Here is a 27,407-nt window from a genome sequence, read left to right on the forward strand (position 1 = left end):
TACCCAGGGTCTTCTCAGCACATTTCCCCCAGGAGCCTGATGGAGCCCAGGGCCTTATGCATGCTAGGCAGTGTTACACCCCAGTCTTAACTACCCGTGAATCATTAAGCTGAACTCCCGGGCTCCTATTGCCGAGTCCTTAGGCGGAGTCTGCTCTCGCTGTTGCTAACTACGATCCGAGCAGCCATTCTGCGGCACAGCAGAACCTGCCCAAGAGCCTTTTAGAGCCAGTGTAGGGTTTCCCAGGTAGTACTTTTCACAAGCAGCGGGGTTGGAAACCTGCACTTCACGCCTTAAGCGAGGACCCTACCTCCAAGCTACAGCTTCAGCTCTGGTTTCACTCTCTGAGCCAAGGCCTCGCTAAGGTGGCCAGGTTGGTTAGAACTCCTAAGATCTGCCCTGGCAGACCTTGAACTTTCCATCGTCCCACTCAGCCTCCGGAACAGCTGAGGTTTCAGGCTGCTGCGCCACCAGCCCCGGCTCAGCTCTGTAATTTCTGATGGTCTACTGAATTTCCACGACCAACAGAATTCTGACTTCACCATCGGGCGTTGGAAAGGGAATGGCAGTTACCAAACACGGAATCAGCGCCATGTTTTCTTGTCCCCACGGCCCCGTTCAGCCTGCTCCAGCTGAGTGCTCCAGCCCGAGTCATGGGTATTCTTACCCAAATCAAACCTCACCAGTATCAGAAATGCAAACACTCAGTTCTAGGTCCTATTCACGTGAAAATGAAGTATCAAGACGGTATCTTAGTATTTTATCATCTTAGTATTAATCTTCTTGCTTGTTTGTTTTTTGTTTTTATGAGACAGGGTTTCTCTGTGTAGCTCAGGCTGGCCTTGAACTCATAGAGATCCACTTGCCTCTACCTCCTGAATGCTGGGATTAAAGGTGTGCGCCACCACTGCCTGGCATTAATCTTGTAACTTAGTATCCTGGTATTAATGTCATTCACAAGCTGAAAAGTTATGTTCTATTAATTTTATGTATTACTGTATTGGATTATTAAGATATGAGAGGCTGTAGGTGTGGCTCAGAGGTAGAATGTGTGCTGAACACGTATGAGGTCTTTGGTTCAATCCACAGTCCTTAAGTTTTCACCCTCCACATAATTAGATAAGCAAGCTTATGCATACTTACTAGTCTGTGATTAGTACCATTGTCAAAATAACTTAAACATGTCAAAATATTTTAGTCCTTATCTCTCTACATTTATTTCCTGTGTCTGTGTGTGTGCACATCTGTGGAGGTCAGAGTGGACAGCTTGGGGGAGTCAGTTCTCTCCTCCCGGGTGAGCTCTGGGGATGGAATTCAGGTCACCAGACTTGGGGCCAGTGCCTGTAGCTTCTACACACTGAGCCTCCCTCCAGCCCCCAGCCTTAGTTTTACTATCCTCAGAAACTCAGGAACACACTAAGCTAAGTGGTCATGGGCGTGCCCTTTTAATCAGAGACGAATCCTTCCGAATGTCCTTAAGGCTTCCCCCTTCCTGACTACTTAGCAAGAGAAGAAACATACAGATCTAGAGTTGTTTAAAGCACTCAGGTGCTGCTGGAGTCTCACCTGCATCTTCAGATGTGAGCCTACCCCACGGGAACCATCTCCCAGACCTCATGGGTATTACAATTTGATTAGATTTATTCACCTTTTATGTGTGTATTTTGCTTACATGTAGGTATGTGCCCCACTTGTATGCCTGGTGTTTTCGGAGATTAGAGAGGGTATTAGATCCCCTGGAATTGGAGCTACAGATGGTTGTGAGCCGCCATGTGGGTGCTGGGAATCAAACCCGGCTCCTCTGGAAGAGCAGCCAGTGCTCTTAACCACTGAGCATTCTCCAGGCCCTCCTCCTGTGTATAAGTACACAGGAGGTAAAGGGAAGACTCTTAGCTTGGATGTTTCATAAATATTAATAATAAAAATTGAGACAGTTATTTGGGAAGATTAATGCGAGCAGCCAAACTTTTATTTAGTTATGGTTATTTACATTAGCATATAAACACATAACATGACATGTCATCATGGATGGTCTTTACATAATACATGCATGGCTAATATTTTATCACAAAGGAAAGACTGAGTCTATAAATTAGCACAAGGACAGGAAACAATACACTCCACATAAATTATAAAGGTAGGTAGTTACAGTGGGACCCACCTCTCTCCATAACTCAAGTTTCAAACAGGAAGTCAAGGTGACGTTAAACTCCCGGCCCTTTCAAAAGCCAGCGGAGACGGATCACTACTTCGCCAACTGCTTAATTCTTAACCGGAGTCGAGGCCCCCTTCGTTGTCTTCTTTAGGTGGTGGTAATTGGGCAAGATTTTCATCAAGAAATCCAGCTGCAGTGTCTGGGGCTGAAGAGACAGATGGAAGATGGCAGAAAGCAAGGTCAACACTAGAGGAGGAATTGTTTCGAGTTTATGGAGTTCAACATGATTTCACTGATGTACTTTTCTGCCTGTTTGCTGTCTTAAATCTGCAATGGTAATGTCATAAAGCCAAACAATTTCACCTATGAAAACATACAGGGACACATTTTTGCATTTCTGTTTATAGATTTTTATCTGGCTTCTAAACATGAAGAGTGCTTTTCATACGCCCTGGGATGTCCTAGGCTGAGCTTTACTTCCGTGGGCCAGCACTGGCCATCTCCTGACTGTCAACGCGCTTGAGGGACTTGTGAAAAGCAGGGATTCCTCCCTAGACACTGTGTCACAGCGTCCGAGGAACCTGTCTTAATAAGGACCACCGTGTGACCGTCTTGCTTCGGTTGGTGACGTCTGGGAGACGGTTGTACACCTCTGACATTAGACTTCTGACGTTCTTGCTCAAGTCCTTTTGATCGCCTTCCTCCAATTCTGCCTTTATTTTTCTTCCTTTACTCACTTTTGTTATTACACAAAAAGATAATGTAAAAACTTAAATTTCCCCTTTTGCCTGTGGAACACCAGCTCATAATAATAACAATAACGCCAAGACTACAAGAGAAGAGTAAGTGAGAAGGCCGCCTGGTCAGTGGCCTGCGGCTGGCTTAGCACGCAGGAAGCCCTGGGTTTATTCTCAGCACCACACAAAGCAGGCACAGTGTTGGTGCACGTCAGTAACCCAGCCGTAGGGAGCTGGAGTCAGAAGGACAGACGTTCAGGGTCATCCATGGCTGTAAGTTCCAGAGTGGCAGGGGCTATATTAAACTCTGAGAATGGAAAAGTAGAATAATCTAGAAAGAACTGGTTTTAATTCATGATTAAAAATATGGTTAAGAAAGGTCAAGTATCAAATGTCTTGAAAATATTTTCTTTGGGGGGAGGAAAAGGAAGCTCCAGAAATCTATATTGAGCATGCCAAGACATGAGACATAAGCTTTAAAACTGCAGTCTAAGGGACGGCCAAAGGCCTGAGCCTTTCATCTCCCAGTCTAGCATTAGTCTCGACTTGGGTTAGTAGGAGGGGATGATTTCTTGTAAGCCTGGGAAATAGCTAAACATACTTCCTTTATTCATAAGCTGTGTTTATAATCCAGCCACTGTACTTTCATAAACTAAGTTAGAAGCCCAGTGTGATATTTGTGGGGTCATTTCCTCATCTTGAAGATGTGTATTTTGGAAGTAAATCAGAATTAATATTTTGGTGTGAGGGTCAATGGTACATCAGAATAACAATTCCAGATCCTCTTTTCTCATACACACACACACACACACACACACACACACACACTCACACACACACACACATACACACTGAGATTTTATATATTTGATTTTAATCTAAGGAATCATGAATGAACTGCAAATAAGTTCAGATTTGGGGAATGTTTCTCTAATGTTTTACTCATTTGCCTTTGGGGATGGAACCCAACAAGGCCTTGCATGCTAATCACACCACTGAGTCACACCCCTGCCCCTAATTATCTGCTGCCCATTGAGACAATCATATGGACTCGCAAGAGTTAGTGGCCCTAGATGAACTCCTCTTCGAGAGAGGTCCTTGTACCTGCGGCCGCTCCGTCTGCACCCTTCGCAGGCAGTCCGCACTGTAGATCACCGAGTTCTCAGGAATGACTTCAAAAGTGTTTAGGTTGCAGCAAGCCCCGATGATGCAACCGCTGGTCAAGATGACGTTTCTGCCTACGTATGCTGCGGTGAGGACAGAGTCACAGCTTAAGACATCGAGTGAGGATTGACATTTCTCACTGTTTCCACTTTCCCTTACGATCTTAGGCATACAAAGGCAAACAGGCCTTAAGAAGAAATGGAAAGGCAATGCCTAGGTCCAGTGGCGGCACAGACATCACAGAAGCAGGCCGTGTGTGAGTGCGGGGGGATTTAGTAGAGTCCCTGCCAGCAGGCCGGGTGGTACTGTAGGTCAGGGTAAGATCTCGGAGCAGGGAGTCCACCTCCTTCTCAGCTCCCTTTAAGGATCGATAGGAAATGAGCATACAGTGCCGAGCACATTGACTCTCAGAAACAGAAAGAGGCCAACAACGACAGTGACAGTTGGTAATGAAAACTAAAACTATTAGGCAAATTCATGGAAAGTACACTTTGCTATTTCAGACAAGCAGCATTCTCTTTCACGTCAGTCAGGGTCAAGACAAAGCAGTGTTCTCTATGAACCGCAGGACAAGCTGTGGGACCTGGTTCCCAGCAGGGTGGGACCTCACACACTCCCTGCCTGGCTCTAATTTTGATAAGCAGATGACATTTGTCTCTGATTGGCTAGGGTAAAGCAGTCCTGAAATTAAAGAAAGTAATTCCTAGAGAAGTGGCCATTTGTCTCTTTCATTCTATAAGAATGCTCATCCAACCGAGCACCGCCAACACAGCCGGAGAAGTCCATCTCCAGTCTTCAGTGCAGCTTTAATCCAGCCCTACTTAACTGTACAAAGTGGGCCTTTTCACTTAATGTAGTTAGTTAGCCACCTTATCAGATGACTACATAACCAGGTTAGGTTTTTTTGAGGCAAAGAATGAATCTGGCAATGACTCTGGTCCAATCCACGCATGCCACCTTGCTTGAACTTCGGTCTTTTCCCAGACATAACAGAGAAAGGAGGCAATTCCTTTGATGATCAAACTCTGGCCACAGCTTACCTTTTGACTCAATGACATTATTATCTCCTATTTTCATGGCTTGGGACTCTGAAAGCCTGAATTAAGGAAATGCTTTTTCCCACGAATGCAGAATGTCCTCACAGTGTACTGGGAACAGAGCTGTGAGGAGGGCCACACAGACTCAGCCTTGCTGGAATTCTTTGTTAGAGCCAATCTATAGCAAAGCTTTAATTCTCAAACACAAGTATCTCCAGGTATAAACATATGACCCATAAGCCTTTAAGCGTTTTATTGCATTGACTTATATACTACATATATGTGTACATTTGTGCCTGAGCATCCATGTGTGCCAGGTGTCTGTGTTTAGATGAGGGAGTCAGTTCTCTCTCCCTGAGCCGTGTGGGACGGGGACTGAGCTCGGGTGGTCCAGCCTGGAGTTCCCTGAGCCGTGTGGGACGGGGGACTGAGCTCGGGTGGTCCAGCCTGGAGCTCTCTCCCTGAGCCATGTGGGACGGGGGACTGAGCTCGGGTGGTCCAGCCTGGAGCTCTCTCCCTGAGCCGTGTGGGACGGGGGGAGCGGGTGGAGCTGGAGTCTCTGGGGTGGGCGGGGGCGAGCTGGGGGAGCTGGGCTCTCCCTGAGCCGTGTGGGACGGGGGGGGGGGGGGGGGGGGGGGGGGGGGGGGGGGGGGGGCTCTCTGAGCGGGGGGGGGGACTGAGCTCGGGTGGTCCAGCTGGAGCTCTCTCCTGAGCGTGTGGGACGGGGGACTGAGCTCGGGTGGTCCAGCCTGGAGCTCTCTCCCTGAGCGTGTGGGACGGGGGACTGAGCTCGGGTGGTCCAGCCTGGAGCTCTCTCCCTGAGCCGCGTGTGGACGGGGGACTGAGCTCGGGTGGTCCAGCCTGGAGCTCTCTCCCTGAGCCGTGTGGGACGGGGGACTGAGCTCGGGTGGTCCAGCCTGGAGCTCTCTCCCTGAGCCGTGGACGGGGACTGAGCTCGGGTGGTCAGCTGGAGTTCCCTGAGCCGTGTGGGCCGGGGACTGAGCTCGGGTGGTCCAGCCTGGAGCTCTCTCCCTGAGCCGTGTGGGACGGGGGACTGAGCTCGGGTGGTCCGGCCTGGTGGCAAGTGCTTTTCCTGGCTGAGCCACCATGCCAGCTCTTACATCAGACAGGAGCTGGACTTAGCTTCTCAGTGTCTGATGCCCCTCACCACGGTTACCTGTCATCAAGCAGGCCTCGTAAATGACGTTCAAGGTGCTAAGATGTGTGCTCGTGTGTGCATAAGTGTGCGAGCGTGCATGTCAGGGTCAGTATTTACCTTACTGAGGGACTTCATTTCCTGTGGTAAGAGGGATCAAACACACGCCAGCTATGTGCTCTGCACACAGCCCAATCCCAGAAAGATACATCTATCTCTTTCACTGTCTCCCTCCCTCGCCCCTTTCCTAGAAAAGATTTCTGTTTTTCATTTTTTAATGATTTATTTTTCTTTTATGTGAACTGGTGTTTTGCCCGCATGTGTATCTGTGTGAGGGTGTCAGATCCCCTGGAACTGGAGTTATAAACAGTTGTGAACTACCATGTGGATGCTGGGAATTGAACCCGGGTCCTCTGAAAGAACAGCCAATGCTCTTAAGCACTGAGCCATCCCTCCAATCCCCAGAGAAGATTTCTTTTCTTTTTTTTGGAGCTGAGGATCAAACCCAGGGCCTTGTGCTTCCTAGGCAAGCGCTCTACTACTGAGCTAAATCCCCAACCCTCAGAAAAGATCTCTTAACATACTACAAATGGGTCTATTGAAAGTCTTGATGGCCCAGTCTATATATACTTTAACTATATGTGCCAGATGAGATGTATCAGTTTCTACATGGGGAGGGATCATCTGGGGATGACTTGTAGCAGATTAATGCATAGGATACGACAGCCAACTTCAAACACGTTGTTGGTGCCAATGATCATAGGCTTGGGTTCCGGCTCTTCAGTGTCTGGGATGATATTATCCGGGTGACTGTAAAGAGGACAGACAAGTCAGCAAAGGCCAGTGACAGTCAACAGCTGCCACCCATTGCAGAATGTGGATCAACTGTCTCAGTTTGACCTGCATCCAGGTTAAAACCCACAGCTACCTTGCTCCTGAGCCAGGTGAATTACTTCTTCTCTGTGCTGGGGAAGGGAAGGCTAGGTTCTGAGATGAACAGAACTACAGAAATGTAAGAAGTCACAGATAGAAAAGCGACCTCAGAAGAGGGGCCAACCTCAGCACTTGGAAGGCAGAGGGTCGTGGATCTCTGTGAGTTCCAGGACAGCCAGGGCTTTGGGGAAACCCTGTGCTCCCTAACCCCAAATAAAGAGGGTATCCGATCCCCTGGAGCTGGAGTCCCTGCTGGATGTGAGCCGCCCCATGTGACTGATGAGAATCGAACTCAGGTATTCCTCAAGAACAGCAAGGGGTCTTAACTACTGAGCCTTCCCTTCTTTCTTTTTTTCTTTTTTTTTTTTTTTTTTTTTTTCTTTCTTTTTTTTTTTTTTTTTTTTTTTTGGTTTTTCGAGAAAGGGTTTCTCTGTGTAGCTTTGCATCTTTCCTGGAACTCGCTTTGGAGACCAGGCTGGCCTCGAACTCACAAAGATCCACCTACCTCTGCCTCCCGAGGGCTGGGATTAAAGGCGTGTGCCACTGCCGCCGCCGCCTGGCCCCTTATTTCTTAAATTCTTTGCTAACTATACTTTTCGCCCGCTAAAGCAGAATCAAAATCACGTCTAACTTGAAAATTTCCCACTCATCATCACCATTTAAAACTGTAAACAGATAGCCACATGAAACAATTATTTTGTGAGATGGGGTATTTAGTGAAATGTGTGGAAAATAAACCTCTGCTCTAAGAGGATGGCTTTATCTCTGACAGCTGACCTCTGCAGAACAGGCTGCTGGGAATGGACTCACACCCAAGCTGCCAAATAGAGAGCATTAAGACTGAAAAAAAAAAAAAAAAAAAAAGAAAAATAGAGCGAGAGAAAAGGCTTCCCACCCTAAGAAACTCCCACATGACCTGTGTTAAGTGTCAGACAAATCACCCTTTTATCAGAGCTAAACATTCTCCCACACACATTCCATACATTGTTGCTACAAATTAGGTAAAAGCGTGAATTTCTTGCCAAAATTTTATCTAGAAAAATTTATACACACTTTTGAAAATATACTGGGTCTTGCAAGCCCAGTTCACAGAGATTACACATTGTCTGACATTATATTTTTATCTTTGAAGTTTATGAATCGCTACAAGGATCCCACACTTTGTGAATGTGATTCTGGGTGTCCCATGTGGAACAGGGGAAAATCGTTCAATTCACACGTGGCCATCAAAAGAAATCCAACCAAAACCGTCTTCAGCATGGTAGCCACAACACAAGGGCACTGGATGGCAGCCGAGAAACCATTCCAGGTGATGACCGATGAAAACGTGTCACACACACCGGACACTACCAGACCCGGGGCTGGGGCTCTGGCTTTCTCACCTTGGGCAGTCTTTTAGTGGTCTGGTTTTTTTTGTTTTTTTCCTGGGTTCCTCGTTTGCTTATGCTGGAGAGAGTCTTAACCCCTTCTGTAGCTCTGAAGAGCGTGCTCTCTCGAGCTAAGCTGGAGAAGGCTCCTGCCCAGCTGACACTGGAAAGTTTCCGAGCGCCTGAGTCTTACTCACGCGTTGATGATGAGGGCCTGCTCTTCTATCAGGTTTCCCTCTCCGATGATTATCGGCCCGGCCTCCGCAATGATCCGTGCTTTGGGGTGGATCACCGTCCGAGGGCCTGTGAACGAACAGCAGGTGAGAGAAGTTATTGGTGTGGTTACGCTTTCAGCAGGAGGGTGAGAGGCGATGGAGGTGAGTGAGGCTGCAGGGAGGAACCTTTTCTAAGTCTGTGCCAGGCACCATGCTAGGTACCTTACCAGCACTATCTCTGGCTGTTATCAGCAGCGGTTAGTGCCAAATCTAGAGCCAAAGTAAGTGGAAGGGCACATGCAGCTGAGCCAGACAGTTCAGCCTCCAGCTCCAACCTCCTGTGACCTCATCAGGACATGCGGGTGACAGGTAGGGGAGCAGTCCTGCGGGACTGTGGGAAGGGTTAGATGCAGTGACGCTGAAGACTGTGGGTGGCACATGGGCAGTGATAAAGCTAATCCCCATCTTCTCTTTCAGACAGGCTGGGCACTCTGCTTATAACACAGACCGGTCATCTTGTACCACGTGATCAAGATTCTGTCGGTGGCCAGGCGGCGGCGGTGGTGGTGGTGGTGGTGGTGGTGGTGGTGCACACCTTTAATCTCAGCAACTCGGAGGCAGGCGGATCTCTGAGTTTGAGGCCAGCCTGGTCTACAGAGCTAGTTCCAGGTCAGCCAGGGCGACACAGAGAAGCCCTGTCTCAACAACAACAACAACAGCAACAATTCTGTCCCCGGGGGACAGGAGTCTGGGAACACAGGGTCCACGTCAGCCTTGCTCTGTTGTTGTTATGAGTGCAAGCATGCTCACTGGACGCAGGCAAGACATGCCATGGACAGTTCAAGTACTAAAGAGGACGCAGGCAAGGGGAGCTAAAGATGAATGCCGGGCCCCTCAGACTGAGCTTGGGAGACCTGAGACACCTCCAGTCTCAATCTGGACACAGGGGGGGAGGGCGCCCTTGGAGAGCACTGACCTGCCTTCAGGCCTAGTATTTTGGTGATAAAGAAACCACTGATAAGAAACCTATCTCCCTTCAGCCTCACACCCACCTGCTCTTATCTCAGCATCTAAGCGCGTTTCCTTTCCTGTTTCCTGTTTCGTCTCTTAAGGCAGGCTCCACTCTGTCCCTAGCTGGCCTGGCTTCTCCTGAGTGCTGGACTATTCAAGGCTATCTCAATTTTAAACAGCGACAAGAAGTACCTCACTCAGAAAGGAAGGTGGACAGAAGGATCAAGGGGGCAGAGGTGACACGTCCCAGGATTCTGTGGTATAAACTGTTATTTTTTTTTTTTAAGTCACTATTAGCTTATAAAAGGCAAGACATAATGCTGTATGTTACCGGGCAACAAAACATTAACATATGAGGTGGCCAGGGGTGCGGCTCAGCTGGTGAACACGGAGGTAGTGTGTACCCGGCCCTGGGTGGGTCCCCAGCACCAAGTGTCTCTCTCTCTGTCTCTCTCTCTCTCTCTCTCTCTCACACACACACACACACAACACACACACACACACACACACACACACACACACACACACACACACGAGGGGGTGGAGTGGGAGACAGAGACAGAGACAGAGAGAGCATACAATCCAGTATAAAACAGCACAATAGCCTTGATAATTCCCTGACACCTTTGCTCTTCAGGCTAGAAGATGGGGTTGCTGAGATCCTTGGGAAGAGTCTCAAAAGTGACCACGTGTGCCTTTTCCTTCGTGTGTGTGTGTGTGTGTGTGTGTGTGTGTGTGTGTGTGTGTGTGTGTGTGTGTGTGTGTGTATCTATACATGTTCATAGGTACACACCTATACAAATAGATGTGCTTATTTATGAAATAAATGCACACTCATTACTAAAAAGGAAAGTAAAACAAGCACGAAATGAGGTGGTCTGTTTGTGAGTCCCACTCCTGTCTACACTGCAGGGGGCAGGTCCTGCAGACTCAACACTGTGCTATACCTGAGACCTGCAAACACCAGAGCATACAAAATCACTAAGGAATTTAAAAATAAATAAAACGTGGGGGAAAGCATTCGACTGCTTCTTTTTAATGGCTACAAAACACCTCACATTTCATTACGCTACCATTTACTCATTCTTCATAATGGTCCCTTAGACATTTACAGGCCCAGGTGCTCAACAATGCTATCACAAACACTGGATTCTACAAATCCTACATCTTGCTCTGGTACAAGCCAATGAATGGAGAGCTGTAGCTCACCCAGTACAGATTTCTATTTTGCTTCCAAATATTCAAAATATAGGGCCACAGTCTATTTTAGGGTCTTGGTAACTGGAGCCCCAGCCAGGACCCACCCTTGTCTAGAAAGTCTAGACTCTGGGCTCTATCACTCACAGGCTATGTGCATGCCTGCGCTCTCTCAAGGGCCCATTTTCACATCTATAAAAGGACGAGATCCTTAACAGCCTACCTCACTGGATGGAAATGTGGGCCACAAGAAACAGTGTTTGAAAGGGTTCGCAGGACCTGACCTCCAGTTCTTCAGGTGAGATTCCGGGGCTGACAGGATGGTCCAACAAGTAAAGACTCCCTGCCAAGCCAGGGACCCGAATTCTATCCCACATGCTGGCCCGACTCCTGGGGCTGTCCTCTGGCTCCACACACTTGCACGCATAGAACAAACAGTAAAACATTAAAAATGAGAAGTCCACTGTTTGCCACCAAGAGCTAAAAACTTCTGAAAAAGAAGCAAATGGCGAATTTAGGCCTAAGGACAGAGCAGGGCCTGCTTTTCTCCTTTACTCAGGGATCATGGGAAGGGCTGTTAACTATCAGAGAGACTTCCGGTTGGTACAGGGTTGACTGAGTAGGACTCAGAGCTAGTCAGGGCTCCAGGCCTCCTGCTGACCCTCAAGCTGCAGCTTGGAGAAGCAGAACAACATGGTGAGAGAAGTGAGAGAAGCCACCGAGGATGGGTTATGAAGACCAGGGGCCGACTGGGCCTTGTCTTTCTTTTTTTTTTTAACATTCCTCTAATGTAGACCTCTAGAGATAAAAGACACCATTTCTTACAAAAACACTGATGTAGGACTGAGACAGCTCAGTCAGGATGCCTGCAGCTACCTGCTGAGTTCTACAATACAAAAGGTGGGTGCCTGAGATCGACTCCTGAGCTCGTCCCTGGCCTTGACATGCACATGAACCGTGGCATCCAAACACACCCTCCCCTACACTAAATACAGCCTGGAATGGGGGCCCCCTGTAATCCCAACACTTCGGTGGGAGGGAGCAAGAAGAGCTGAAGTTCAGGGTCATCCCAGACTTCACAACGAGTTGGAGGCCAGCCCCGGGACAGCCTCAAAAAACCAAACCAAACAAGCAAAATGAAACACAGTTATTATACAACAAAACCAAATCAGAATGAGTATTTTTTTTTTTTGAGGCAGAGTCTCACTATGTAGCTCTGGCTGGCCTGAAACACTGTATGAAGACCAAGCTGACCTTGAACTCGGAGATCCGCCTGCCTCTGTTTCCAGAGTGCTGAGATTAAGGGGGTGCACCACCACTGCCCAGCATCTGAGCAGCTTAAGCTGGTGTTTTATTGTGGCCATTATTATTTGTTAATCATTAGTTACTAATAGGTAACTGGAAAACACCTTGTTACAATCTCAGGGACTTTCCCATGGAGCTAAGGCACACGGCAGCTTAGATGAGGCCTTTGGGTTGGACACTACTGCCACCTGCTGGCCTCACGGCCTAAGTGCAGGCTGTGTCTGGGCTGAAATAACCCGAGGTGAACCAGTCTGCTTTGAATCCAGAGATGAAAGCAATTTGTCGGGGACAGCAATAACTGAGCAGTCCGAGAGGGCGCTCGCACAGAGCACAGGTGACAGCTAAGAGCATGGCTTGGAGACCGGGAAGGAGGCACGGCTGTGGGCCGGTTCACGCTGGAGGCTGCAGAGCAGAGAGGCTGGCAGTCCTGGCAGCCTTAGGGACAGCATGCTGGCTGGCAGGCAATCGCCTCTGGGTTTTCCTGTGGATCAGGAAAACTTCTACCTAGAATGGGTCTGATTTACAGCCATGTTTAAGGGTCTTGAAGTTAATATGCTTCCAAAAAAAAAAAAAAAAAAAATCCATCACGGTGCGGAGTCCCTTTCCCATTTAACTCTGGCGAGGACCTTCTTGGTGCTCCTCCTGGCAGGGCAGTCTGTGTGTTTCCCTACACAGTGTGCTGAAAGCCTCTTTGGCTTATCTCCTTGTTTGGACAAATGTGTCTGGAGTCGGAGCTGCCTGAACTGGCAGATGAATTCTTTTTCTAAATGGCTGGCTGGGCTTCCGGAGCATGGCCAGGAAGACATTCCTGCACCGTGTCTCCTTTTCCCTCATTTGGTAAAGGGTGCTCGCCACCTCTGCCACAGACAGCAATCTCTGGGTCCGTTTTCATCTATCAATAAATAATTTTCAAGTAAACCCCCGCTCTTTCTTTTGAAAATTACCTCCCGTGACCACTGCTCTGCTGAAGAAGACTCCAGCAGGAGGGCTCTGGGGCTGAGTGCCCTCGGCTGGGGAGCGTGGTTAAGTGGGACAGTTTCCCACTGTGTCCAGTCTGCTCCTCTAAAGCTCACAGCAGGAGTCCGTCCACCCTCACAAGCACAGGGACAGGACTCCACTGGGGCCCTCCTCACATGCCAGTCAGCTCTCAAAGGAGGATTCACAGAAAATGATGTTAGCTGTGAAAATGAGCAGGACTCTCAGTTCTGAGCGCCCTCCAAGGTGAGGTGGGGGGTGAGGAGGTGGGGGTGCTTCCCTAGGGCTGTAAGCCAGAGCACTCCGGACAGGGCTAGACGCAGAGATCCACCCCCTGAACACCCCTCCCTGTCATTTCCAGACAATGTGCTGTAGGCCACCTGACACACACACACACACACACACACACACACACACACACACACACACACACACCTGCTTCACACTTCCAATCAGTTTCACTGAGAGAGCAAACAACTGAATTTCTAGAAAACTGCAGATCTGTTTAAGGGGCCAAAAACTTGAAACATGGCAAAAACAACCAACCAACCAGAAAACAAAACAAAACAACAAAAACCCAAGAACCAAACAACCAAAAAAAACCCCAAACTCCTGCCCCCTCCAAACTAGTACAGGTGTAAAAAGATGGACGGCGAGCACGTGGAGCACCCGATGGTGGACCAACTGAGCCCCACTGCTGTTTACCGCCCCCGAGCTCTCTGGTGAGCACTGTGTCCAGTGCCCAAACCGCCACCTCACAGCACAAGGGAAAGGACACACAGCAAGGGCAGCAGAAACCGGAGCAAAACAGAACAAAAAGCTTGAAAAGGAAACCCAGGACCTGGCGGGGAGCTGGAACCAGGCAACTCTGCTCTGGTTAAACTTCATAATTGTGTCTCTCAGGAGGGTTTGAATCGGGGGTGTGATCTCAAAAAAGTGAACAGCTGCCACAGCTAATGTAACAGTGACAGAAACGGTATCTAAGCACAAACTCTGGAAACCCCCTATTTATACATAACTAAAGAAACAGAAGCTTGAGTACCGGGTGGGGGAAGAGAAGAACTATCCTAACAAATGTGAGGTAAACTGTGGGAGACACAATAAATACCGTGTACTACATCACTCTTCGCATCTTTTCCTTGCTTTAAAAACAGAACTGCTTGCGGGCGGTGGTGGCGCACACCTTTAATCCCAGCACTCAAGAGGCAGAGCCAGGCGGATCTCTCTGAGTTCGAGGCCAGCCTGGGCTACAGAGTGAGTTCCAGGAAAGCCAAGGCTGTACAAAGAAACCCTGCCTCAAAAAACAAAAAACCAAAACAAACAATAACAAAAAACCAAAACAAACAATAACAAAAAACCAAAACCAAACAACCAAACAAACAAAAACAACCAGAATTGTTTCTAAGATAAATGTAAGCATATTCAGTGCATGCTTAGACCATGTCTGATGACAAGCACCACTATATGTGTGTAGTTAATATACACACATGCATAACATATATAAAATAATTCACTGTTGATAAACATCAAATCATTCTAGCTTTTTTTCTTTAAAGAGTTTTTATCACTTCTGAGGGAGTAGGTATGAACATGATCAAAATACAATGTATAACATTCTCAAAAGATTAATAAAACTATTCTTTTAACCACTTCTTAAGGTCAGGTGTGGTGGTACATACTTTTAATCCTAGGAATTAAGAGGTGGAGGCTGATGGATCCTTGTGGGCTCAGGCCAGCCTGGTAAAGCAAGACTGTCTCAAAACTTATCTCAAAAATATCAAAACTTACTAAAAATCTATAGGACAGACCATCTTACATGTTTAATATTCTAACTGTATACTATCAACAAGTGATCAAATGTCAGACTGAAAGGACATTTCAACCCTGTCTTTGGGGGCTGGAGAGAAGGCTCAGCGCGCGCGCGCGCGCGCGCGCACACACACACACACACACACACACACACTGCTCACAACTCCAGATGTGTATCTCCAGTTCCAGGGGTTCTCAGCTAACACTGTGCACATAGAGTACACATGCACATATACACACAGACAAAAAACACACATACATATAAAATCATAAACACTGTCTTTGCTTACATAACCCAGACATCTGGGGAGGTGGGAAGATGAGGGGGGTTTGTAGAAAGTGGGGGACACGAACAGTGAAAACCAGAAGAGCAAGAGGAGGCGGTGCTAGGTGCAGACACTGGCGCCCAACCCTGGGCAGGACCACTGCTGGCTTTGAGTGTGGGAAGTCCCGTCAGCTGCCGGTAGTTCCAGAAGTCTGTGGAATCTTTAAGTTTATAGCCCAGCTCCACTTTTTTTTTTTTTTTAAAGATTTATTTATGTATTATGCATAGTGTTCTGTCTGCATGTACGCCTGCAGGCCAGAAGAGGGCACCAGATCTTGTTACAGATGGTTGTGAGCCACCTTGTGGTTGCTGGGAATTGAACTCAGTACCTCTGGAAGAGCAGCCAATGCTCTTAACCACTGAGCCACCTCACCAGCCCCCCCTCCCCCCAGCTCCACTTCTATCCTCTGCCTCCTGGGTGGGGATAAAGCAAGGCCCTCACCCTCAGGCCTTCTCAGCTGTGACAGGCTGCGATGGACTGAATCCCTTCTTAAACTATGAGTCTGTCACCTCCATCCTTTCCTCTTCTTGTTCTGGACGTTTCTTCTGTGTGTTCATCCTCTGGGTAGATCTATCCTATCTATTTATGTATTCTATAGTACTATCATCAGCTGATTATTTAAAATGAGAAGGAATAAGAAATGCAAGGGAAGTGTTCCATAGTTGACTGCACACATGACTTCAGTCTGACTTTTCTTCTAAGTACAGCACACCCTGCTGAGTCATGATGAGAGCCACAGACACTGGAGCCGGCGGGGAGTGAAAACACGGATGAGCACCTCAGTGCGTCCCGGCTCATACTTTCTCCTCATAGGAAGTTTGCGCTGGAGACAGAAAGTTAAGAGAACTGGGAAGAAACAGAGTGATCTTCCAAATTCTGTCAGCTTAGAATCAGTCAACAGGTCACGTTTTAAACGAAGTTCCACAACAGTGGCATGGTCTTCACTGGAGTCATAAGACAGGACACATAAACTGTCTGGGGGCTTCAACTTATCAGAAGGGAAAATGACATTTCTGCCCATTAAAGAAACCATCGTCAGGCCTGGTGAGGCACGTCTTTAATCCCATCCTCAGAAGCAGAGGCAGGTGGATCTCTATTGAGTTCGAGGCCAGCCAGGACTACACGGTGAGACCCTGTCTCAAGACCCCAAACCAAACCAAACCAAAGCAAGGAACTGTCGTTGTGTGGGAACAGAAATGCCACTGTGACAGTGTGCGTGGCACACACTGTGGCTAAGGAGGAGCGCGGCAAGGGCTCAGTGTCTGGGAAACAGATTGTACAAAAAGAACTGGGTCGTAGACGTGGCACTGGGGACTCCGCCATGCGTGTAAGTTACCTGCCACGTGCTGGGCCGGCTTGATCTGGGTGACTCCTGGCAAGGCTGTACTGTGAGGGTTAACAGAACGAACAGCAAACTCTCTGAGCTTTCACCCCACATTCCTGTTCTGCATGTGACGGGACCACTAACTGCCATCCGGTTCACTCTCCTCTTTTTGCAGTAGGACCCTGACCTCATTAGGGGACAGTGCAGCGTATGCTGCATCCAGGTCCTAGCCTCGAGACACGAGAGAATGGTTGTATGGAACTTACGGGAAGGCCCTTTAAATGGACAGAACTCAACTGGAACACAGGGACCCTTGTTCACAGCCTCCCTCCTTGGTGCCGAAAGTCAGAACTTCCGGCTGAACAATCAATGACCTCCAACCTCCTGTATGCGTCAATGAGCCTCTGCATGTTTGAGCCACCCCATAAGCCATGCGCTGAACCTGACCTGGCTATGTACAGTTCCACAGACGGGCAAGACTCAGGAGGGCAGAGAGGCTGAGTAACACGTCCACAGTGACCCACAGGAATGGCAGGTGACCCTGGGCCTGTGGACTCCAGGGTCCACACCGGTAGGAGAGCAAGGTCCACAGAGGCAAGTTGTTCGGCTCACTGCGATGGCTCTGGGGCCGGCAGTGCTTGGCACATCCAAGGCGAACTACAGCTCTCTCTCAAATCAAGCGGTGTCTGAGCCACACTCACTCACTCGTGTTACACACAGAAATTCAAACATGGCCTCCATCACACTTAAACACTTAGCAGGAAAAAAAAAACTTTAAAAACAGACAGGGGAGAGAGGACTTAGAGGTGAAGCACTAAAATCCATGGCACAGAATACATCAGGTCTTGAGAAGCACCACTAATTATTTTCTTACTATGGTCACATCAGGTATTGAGAAGCAACATTGATCATTTTCTTACCTATGGTCACATCAGGTCTTGAGAAGCAACATTGATCATTTTCTTACCTATGGTCACATCAGGTATTGAGAAGCAACACTGGTCATTTTCTTACCTATGGTCACATCGCCTCTGATCTCACTCTCCACACACACCACGGCTCCAGGGGCAATCTTCACACTGCAGGAGACAAAGGGACACTCACGCCGGGCAAGGTTGACATTAGCGCAGGCTGGCGAGACAGCTCCACTGACAGAGCACTGCCCTGTGCAAGCCTGACCACCCGAGTTCGAGTCTGGGAACCCAAGTTAAGGACACGAAAATTTAAAATGGATTGTTACGGAAGGTGTGTTGGGGCCAGCAGGATGGCTCAGTGGGGTACGGAGCTGATTAAGGAACTTACTGCCCAGCCTGATGACCTGAGTTCAACCCTGGGTCCCACGTGGTGGATGGAGAGAGCCAACTCCCCGTATGTTGTCTCCTGACCTCCACCTGCACACTATTGCATGTGTATAGCCCCATACATGTAAACACTCACTGTAAGGATTCGGTCCTTAATTACATCATCAGCCTTCCACGGTGTTGTAGAAATGAACACCTTGACCACAGGAATTTGTGGAAGAAAAAATTTATTTTGGCTAAGAGTCCATCATGGGGTGGGGGGTGGAGGGGAGAGATGGCTCAGTGGTTAAGAGCACTGATTACTCTTCCAGAACACCCACATGGCAGCTCACAAGTGTCTGTAGCTCCAGTCCCAGGGGCTCTGGCATCTTCACAGATATACATGCAGGCAAAACACCAATGCACATAAAATAAAAATAAATAAACCTGCTAGGTGGTGGTGGTGCACGCTTTTAATCCCAGCACTTGGGAGGCAGAGGCAGGTAGATCTCTGTGATTTTGAGGCCAGCCTGGGCTACAGAGTGAGTTCCAGGACAACCAGGTCTACATGGAGAAACCCTGTCTCAAAATTAACAAACCAAAAGAGTCTATCACGGTGGGGAGTCAGGCATCAGAGGCAGCAAAACAGGAAGCCGAGACATCACACCCTGAACCAAGTGTGCATGCTTGGTTCACCACAAACAAGGGACAGACAGACCGAGACTGAGTACATGCGAGCAACTGGAAATGTCAAGAGCCTTTGAACTCTCAAAGCCCTCCAGTTGTTGTGGAATATTAGTTGAAGATCTGTTACATTCGTTTATGCTGTGGAACATTTGTTTAATGATGCAAAGATGTGCTGCGTTCTTTCATGTTGCATTTGTTGAACTTTGTGAAGCTGTGTTACTGTGTCTATCTGAAACACCAGATTGATCAAATAGTGAGCTGAACGGCCAATAGCAAGGCAGGGAAAGAACAGGATTTGGGATGACCTCCGGACTACCTGGTTAAGGAAAACAGCAGAGCCCCTCAATTTGGCGGCATGTAACATGCCATTCTTTTTGTAAATGGGGTGGTAGTGGTGTGCATTCTATTTGTAAATGGGGTGGTAGTGGTGCCACGTATAAAATGACTGGCTCTGGCTTACGGGGCTGACCACTACCAAACCGGAGCCAGGAGACCACACCTCTTCGCCTTATTCCCAGTGGTGGAGGAAATCATTTAGTTCCATAAGCCACTGGCCCTAGAAACTCTCTCTTAAGCCTGGAGTTTCATGCTCGAAGCAGAGTGTGAGGACCCTGGTAAGTCAAACAGCGGAAGCTTTGCAGGTGGACCCAACCAGAGCTGGCTCTGCAGACGCCCAGAAGTGGTGCTCCCATTTCAGCACAAGCCAGAGAACTCCAAATCGCACCCGTCTGCTTACATCAATTCACCTTTTTTTGTGAAGTTTTATTATTCATATGTATATTTATGTAGATAACACAAAAGATTAATGCTATTTTCTATTTGTGTTTCAAGCTTTTTTTTTTTTTAAATAACAGACTGTAAGAAAAAGAACACTGTGCATTTTTTTTTTTTTTGGATACAGCTCTATGATGTCTCTGGGATGGCAGACAGGAGTGGACACTGGCTGCCTGCATGGAGACATATTGTTAACGACCCTGACAGGAGATGCAGGCATCGGCTTCACTCGAACAGTTATACACATGCAGCTGGGTGTGTGTGTGTGTGTGTGTGTGTGTGTGTGTGTGTGTGTGAGATAGTCAAAAGCAACTGGAAGGATTCAGATGGAACTTAGGAAAAGGGCCTAAAGATGTCTCTCTGGTCATCAGACCAGCATAGGACTCCTCTTTAACATGTGTCTCCATTATTTATGCTCCAGGATTGACCAAATGTTCTCAAATAATGCAAAAACGGTACTGAAAATATTTATTTTTTAAAATTGCATCAACTTCCCTACTGATATAAGAAACTGAAAAAAGACACAAATTTTCTAACACAAATTTCAGTGAACATATTCTTAAAAATTATGATTAAAATGGCCGAGCAGCAGTGGTGCACACCTTTAATCCCAGCACTCAGGAGGCAGAGGCAGGTGGATCTCTGTGAGTTTGAGGCCAGCCTGGTCTACAGAGCAAGATATAGGACAGGCACCGAAACTACACGGAGAAACCCTGCCTCAAAAAACCCAAAAACAGACAAACAAACAAAAACCACAATTATGATAAAATGTATCAGCTGGGCATGGTGGTGGACATCTATAATCCCAGCTGAGGAAGGACAACTGCCACAAATTTGAAGGCAATTTGAGTGACACAGTGAGACTCTAAAACAATGGCTGGGCATTATGATCCCAGCACTGGGAGGCAGAGGCATTGAGATTACTGTGATTTCAAGGCTAGCTTGATCTACATCGTGTGCCTGGCCAGGTCAGCTAGGGCTCCACAGTGAGATTTTGTCTCATAAACAAAAGAAACGAACAGACATAAAAGGAAGAAGGAGGCGGCGGTGTGACAGACCTCTTTAAAGCCATCAGTGACTTTAGATAAACTCAGAAAACCCTACCAGCAATCCTTCGGGGTTACCACAAGTCTGATCGAGAGTTTTTCGGCTCAAGTCATCAAAACATAGAACTTTCCTACCGGGTTGGAGAAGAGAAGCCGCATGTTCTACCTGTTCAGTGTTGCTTTTCTGCGGCTGTGATAAAGACCATGACTGAATGCATCCTGGGAAGGAAAGGTTTATTTGGCTTACGTGTCCTGGTCACGATCCATCCAGGGAAGTCAGGGCTGGGACTCAGGCAGTAGTGTGAAGCAGAAACCAGGAGGGAGGCTGCTAACCGATCACTTTCTAGTACTTTCTTAAACAGCACAGGCCTGCCTGACCACAGATGGTACTGCCCCCAGTGGGCCGGGGCCTCCCATATCAATCAAGACCCTCTCTCACAGACAAGAACAATTCTGATCCGGGCAACCCTTCAGTTGGGGTTCCCTCTTCCCAGGTGAGGAAAACTAATCGGGACATTAACCCTAGAATTTTTATAGATGAAAATGCATACCAGAAATTTTCTTGAAGCCAAGTTCACTTCTGGGGCATCACTGTTCTGTCAATCTGTATTCTCAGCCGTTAGCTGAAGGCTGCCCAGAAACACCTTGCCTCTCTAGACCTTTGTCCTGTGATAACTGAACGACTCTCTGTGGACAGCCTATCATTATCTATTTATTATTTGGTTTGGGTTTTTTGTTGTTGGTAGTGGTTTTTTTTGTTTGTTTGTTTGGTTTTTTGTTGTTGTTTTGTTTTTTGTTTTGTTTTTGAGACAGGGTCTCAATGTAGCCCTGGCTGAATGGACACGCACTATGTAGACCAGGCTGGCCTCCAACTCAGATCTGTAAATTCAGCTGCCTCTGCCTCCTGGTGCTGGGATTAAAGGTGTGCACCACCACACTCAGCTCTCACCACTTTTAAGTGTCCTATATTAGATGCTTTTCGTTTAAAGTGGCTTTGGTGTTAAAATACAGCATTGCTTAAAGCTCTGGTCAAATAAGCTAGTTTATAACATGGCGTGGAATAATCTTTTTGTACACTGTGCAGATTTGTCACTTGGATTGGTTTAAAAAAAAAATGCTGAATGGCTAGTAGCTAGGCAGGATTTTTGGGGCAGGGAGGACTCTGGGAAGAAGAAAGCAGAGACAAGAGGAGACCAGAACAAGCAACATGGGCATTACAACGTAAAGGTAATAAAGACACGAGACAGAAAGCAAATTAATAGAAATGGGTTAGTTTATGTTATAAAAGCTAGTTAGAAACAAGCCTAAGCAATCGGCTGAGCCTTAATAAGTCTCCATATTGTGATCTGGGAGCTGGCTGGCGGGACATTACAATAACCACCACCTCCCTCATCCCCCAGGGTTTCACTATGTAGCCCTGGTTGGCTCGGAACTTGCTATGTGGACCAGGCTGGCTTCAAATTCAGAGATCCTGCCCCTGCCTACCTCCCAAGAGCTGGTATTGAAGTTATTTGATACCATGCCTAGCTTCCATAAACTCTCTCATTTCCTGTCACAACTTGACGCCTTCAAGGAAGTAAATAACGCTTACTCTCATGCAGTAAGCATTATGAGCAGCTAAGGGTAAAAGAGATTCCAAGATTCTAAACCTTGTCTTAGTTTGGGTTTTTATTTCTGTGAAGAGACACCATAACCATGGCAACTCTTATAAAGAAAACATTTCATTGAGGGGGTTCCCTTACAATTTTAGAGTTTCATTCAGTTATTGTCATGGTGGGAAGCATGGCGGCATGCAGGCAGAGGTGTTGCTAGAGTTGAGACTGCTACATCTTTCAGGCAACAGGAAACCAACTGATACACTCAGCAGTATCCTGAGTATATGAAACCTCAAAGCCCGCCCCCACAGTGACACATTTCCTCTAACAAGGCCATATCCACTTCAGCAAAGCCTCACCTTCTAATAGGGCCACTCTCTATAAAATTATGGGATTATGGGGGCCAATTCCATTCAAACTACCACAGCCCTACTTCATATCCTAAAGAGAAACTCCAAGTATTGTTTATGTCAATCAACACATTTCTCAGGGAGGCAGAACATAATTATGAATAAATTTATTCTGAGATCAACTGGTTACAATAGGAAACATGTTTACTAACATCTCCCCATGGATCCACTGCACCTTCTAAGGGTGGGGGGGACGACACAGTGGGAAGCAGGCAGCTAGGAGATGGGGATTCAGACCTAGCACATGACAAGTCAGGCTCTCGCCCTCTGAAGGCTGTGTGTATGTATACCGTTGTGCAAGAGATGCTTATAGCAGATCGGTTTCTCTTCAGCTTATGAAAAAGGTGACAGATTGCCTGCACAAACTGAAGAAAAAGTTAAATTCTAGTGTATGGCACTGGTTACAACAAGGGTTTTGTTAAGTCGGCAGAAGAGTTGGAGGGCGGGCTCAGACTTTAGTTAAGAGCAACTGCTGCTCTTCCAGACCATCAGAGTTAGGCTCTCAGCATCCACATCAGACAGCTCACAACCTCCTGTAACCCCAGCTCCAGGGAGATTCCCACACCCTCTTCTGGTCTTAGGGACGCATGCACTCACATGCACATACCTGCACACATACACATAACTTAAAAAAGGAAGGAAATAAGGAAGGAAGGAAGGGAGGAAGGAAGGAAGGGAGGGAGGGTGGAATAAATCTCGGCCTAGTTTGGCTCAAGATATTAATCGCAGCACAAAAGAGGCAGAGACAAACGAATCCCTGTGAGTTCAAGGCCAGCCTGGTTTACAGAGAGAGTTCCAAAAAAAAGCTAGGGCTACATACTGCGAACCTGTCTCAGGAAAGAGAGAGAGTGGGTGTGTGTGGGGGACTTTAAAAAACTACAAAAATGTCTGACACAGAGGGTGCTCAACACTACTGCTGTTGCAAACGGTTCTGTATGCTTTTATGCCAGCCCTGCAGACTCTTCCCACCGACGGTCCCCATCGGTGAAGACGGTGACAGAAGCGGCCGCAGCTCCCGGTCCCCCCGGGCTCTCAGCCACCTGGCAGAGGGTGACTTCTTCCCGGCCTTCCTCTTCCGGACGAGAGGCAGGGCCGATGGGGCAGCCCGGGCTGGGCAGCCTGTGGCTCACACAGAGGCCCCGGGAGCCCCGTCAGAGAGTCTGCACAGGGTGGGTACTGCGGTTGGGGGGGCCGGGGGATGTCAAGGCCCAAGCCTTCCCGGTCCCCACCGCGGAGGACGCCCGCCGGGCGTGGCCTTCCGGAACCGTACACCTAAACGCCGTCCCACGTCCCCCCCCCCACTGCGACCCGAAGCAGGTCACGCCCCTTCGGGGGAGTGAGAGCAGGCTTCGGCCGAGCAGCACACGCACCTCTTTTGCGTTTTCTCCGCCATCGTCAGGCCCGGGGCTCGGGAAGAGGCGAGATCGACCCTGCTGGCCTGGCTGGAGCGATGATCTCGACATCCAATTGCGGAGCCTGGCTCGGCCGGGAGGGGCGGGGCCTGAGAGAGGAGAGCCGCAGGCTCGCGCTTGCGCACTGCGGATAGTTTGCGTCTTCCCGCCCCGCCCGCGCGCCGCCCCCGCCCCGCCCCGCCCCGCCCGCCCCTTGCTTTGCCGCACTGCAGATCCTGCGGGCTGGTGTCCCCAGATCGTTCCTCCGCTTGGCGGTGTTTACGCCACCACGTCCGATCTAACCCCCGCTGCCCAGTCCTTTCTTGTTAGCTCGCTCTACCTTTAGCCTCTAGAATCACGTGCCCAAGCCCTAGTCACGGCTTCTCTTGTCGAAATCTGTTTTGAACATCAAATCCAGTTTTTAAATCTCGCATTCCATGTATGTATGTATGTATGTATGTATGTATGTCCTTGGCTCTTTTGTTTGTTTGTTTTGTTTTTGTTTTTGTTGTTGTTGTTGTTTTGAGACACGGTTATCTTATGCTCTTTCTCACACTTTGAAGAAACCAAGCTGACTCTCCACCTCTAACTACTGCTCTTCCCTCACGCCTCTGGCATCTTCTAATCCAGTGGTTCTCAACCCTCCTAATGCTGCCTGCGACTTTTTAAGGCAGTTCCTCATGTCTTGGTGACCCCACCCCCCAGCCCAACCATAAAATTATTTTCGTTGCTACTTCATAACTGTGAATTTGCTACTGTTATGAACTGTATTGTAAATATCTGTGTTTTCCGATGGTCTTAGGCAATGACCCCCGTCATTCGACTTCCCAAAGGGGTCGTAACCCAGAGGTTGAGAAACACTGTTCTAATCCTCGATGTCATAGCCAGGATTCATTCTGAGAAACAGAACCGCCGGGGATATGAATCATGAGGATTTTGCAAGGAATTACGGACCTGTGGTGCAAGGTCAAAACCTGTAGATCAAGCTGTGACTTTTCATTTGGAAGTCCAAGTTGCTGTCCATGGGTGGGATCATCCCCCCTTACCCCCAGCAACTACAGGGTGGCTCAGAACCATCTGTAATGGGATTTGATACCCTCTTGGTCATGCAGGCACACATACAAACAGAGCACTCATATACATAAATAAATATTTTCTAAAAAAAAAAAAAAAAGTAAAAGGAGGGGTTGGGGATTTAGCTCAGTGGTAGAGCGCTTGCCTAAAGGCCCTGGGTTCAGTCTCAGCTCGAGGGGAAAAAAAAAGTAAAAGGAGGAGAAGATAAGGCTGAGAAAGAAGACATAGGAAGAAGAGGGGGTTATGAGATATGGCTTAAGAGTATAGTAAAGAATGTGCAATAGGCCCTGGAGAATGGCTAAGACTGATTGCTGCTCTTCCAGAGGTAGTGAGTTCGCTTCCCAGCACCCACAATAGGCGGCTCACAGAGGCCTGTACTCCAGGGGATCCTGTGCAGTCCTCTGGCCTCCATGGGTACCCTCCCCCGACAGACGTGGCAAACACGTCATGCACACGCACGTGCGCACACACATAAAAGTAAATTTTTTTAAAAGAATGTGTTGTAGTAAATTCGATGGAGAGACATAAGCAACGGTTCTAAGACCTAGCTGAACAAAATACAAACAAGAGCAAAAACGTCACGAGCCACATAAGCAACAATGGAAGTCAAATGATAGAAAATGAGAGATAAAAAGACTACTTGTGCAGTGAGTGGCTGGCATAGCTGTGCTGAGGTAAAGGTGAAGTTCTCAGATCTCTCTGGCTCTAGCATATTTTTATGTGGCATCGTGTGGGGACTAAATAATAGAAATGTATTGTTCATACTTCCAGAGGCTGGGAAGTTTGAAATCGGGGCATTGTAGTTTCTATGATGAGGGCCAGTTCCTCACAGATAGTGCCTGTCTGCATCCTTATGGGGTGGAAATAAGTTCTGTCAAGCCCTTGAATAAGACCCCTAATCCTATACAGGAGGGCAGAGAATTCCTCATCCAGTCCCAGAGCCTCATCTCTTAATGCCATCACTTCGAGGATTAGGCTTTAAGGAGGAGACACAGACATTCAGAACACAGCATCATGTAACAAAACAGTGCCACCCTTCTATTCTGATTATTTTTTAGGCTGAGTTTATTTCTTTTACTGTTGTGGCTGCTTGTAAGAAAATAACTCCCCAAAGGGAGGTGGCACTAGGAGGCGTGGCCTTGTCTTGCTGGAGGAAGTGTGTCACTGTGGAGGCAGGCTTTGAGGTCTCTATGTTCAAGTCACCCCCAGTGAGATAGTCTGCTTCCTGTTGCCTGCAAGATGTAGGACTCTCAGCTCCTTCTCCAGCATCATGTCTGCCTGCATGCCACCATGTCCCGCCATGACGATAATGAACTAAACCTCTGAACTGTAAACCAGCCCCAATTAAATGTGTTTTCTTTATAAGAGTTGCCGTGGTCATGGTGTCTCTTCACAGCAACAGAAACGCTAACTAAGACAGCTGTCTCCACTGGAGCTGAGATCCATGAGAATAAGACCCTGAATGCTTTCCAATATTTCTTCAGTACCAGAGTGTCTGATGCATGGCTGATAACTCCCTCCCCAAATGTGTAGAGCTGGGTGGTGACAGCCTGGCAATGTCCTGGGCTAAGCAGACAGGTCTCCACTAGCTGAGAGATGGCTTCTCACTCTTGTTTGGCTTTGAGGATGTCTCCTCAGCATTACCCATCCCTCAAAGACTCTCTTTAAATATTTCCTCTCCACACTTTTTTTTGTCCTCCAAACCTTACCTTCAATAAATGTTTAATGAATACAAAATAGGTTTGTATCCCTATTCTGTGTGCTGGAAATATTGCAATAAATGAAATAGGGTCCTGCCCCTTACTGAACTCCCGATTTGCTTATGAAAATAAACTAATCAAGAAATATGTACATGGGGCTAGAGAGGTGGCTCAGTGGTTAAAGGCACTCACTGGCTGCTCTTCCAGAGTTCCTGAGTTCAATTCCCAGCAACCACATGGCAGCTCACAACCATCTATAATGAGATCTGGTGCCCTATTCTGGAGTATGGGCATGCATGCAGATAGAACATTCATATACACAAATAAATAAATCTTTAAAAAAATAGGTACATGATGTGTGTGTGGGGGATTATGGTAGAAAGGGCACTGTAAGAGAGGTAGTGGAGAAGAGGAATCTTGTTTTTTGTCTTGTGGATCTGCCTTCCTTTTGTCCTTAGTCCAGGGCTCTTTGTTCACAACAATAGATTTTTTTTTCTTTTCATTGACTCAGTGAAGAAAATATATGACAGTGTGATGGATGGAAAGGCAAATAATATGCCATGTTGCCTGCAAGATACACTCTCTGAGAGCGATTTTTCAGTAAACACTGTGAGGCGAGAGAACCCCACAGCGTGAACTGGTTTCCATAGCTCGGCCCCTGTATCAGGAAGCCACTCTTTACACGGCTTATCTCCAGAGCCTCCACTTCATTCTGCTCCCGCAGGCCTTTCTACACCAC

General features: G+C 47.8%; 1 protein-coding gene across 1 annotated transcript; it reads right to left on the reverse strand.

The window, feature by feature from the left end:
- Nucleotides 1-1,937: 1,937 nt before the first annotated feature.
- Nucleotides 1,938-24,010, reverse strand: Dctn6 (dynactin subunit 6). The gene is made up of 7 exons (XM_028877179.2): nt 23,874-24,010; nt 17,726-17,790; nt 8,747-8,852; nt 6,971-7,059; nt 5,097-5,144; nt 3,997-4,139; nt 1,938-2,360 (listed from the first exon to the last, which is right to left on the reverse strand). The coding sequence occupies exons 1-7, from the start codon at nt 23,894-23,896 to the stop codon at nt 2,262-2,264; spliced, it is 573 nt and encodes a 190-aa protein (XP_028733012.1). The 5' UTR covers nt 23,897-24,010; the 3' UTR covers nt 1,938-2,261.
- Nucleotides 24,011-27,407: the final 3,397 nt, after the last annotated feature.

Source organism: Peromyscus leucopus, chromosome 17 (assembly GCF_004664715.2).
Source record: "Peromyscus leucopus breed LL Stock chromosome 17, UCI_PerLeu_2.1, whole genome shotgun sequence".
Classification (NCBI taxonomy): Eukaryota; Metazoa; Chordata; class Mammalia; order Rodentia; family Cricetidae; genus Peromyscus; species Peromyscus leucopus.

Excerpts from the sequence above, each read along its gene's own strand:
- Dctn6 (XM_028877179.2), bottom strand. The coding sequence starts at position 23,896 with ATGGCGGAGAAAACGCAAAAGAG. Across the intron at positions 17,791-23,873 it reads GCGGAGAAAACGCAAAAGAG|TGTGAAGATTGCCCCTGGAG; the intron begins GTGCGTGTGCTG and ends TGTCTCCTGCAG. Across the intron at positions 5,145-6,970 it reads CGTGTTTGAAGTTGGCTGTC|AGTCCCAAGCCATGAAAATA; the intron begins GTATCCTATGCA and ends TCAGGCTTTCAG.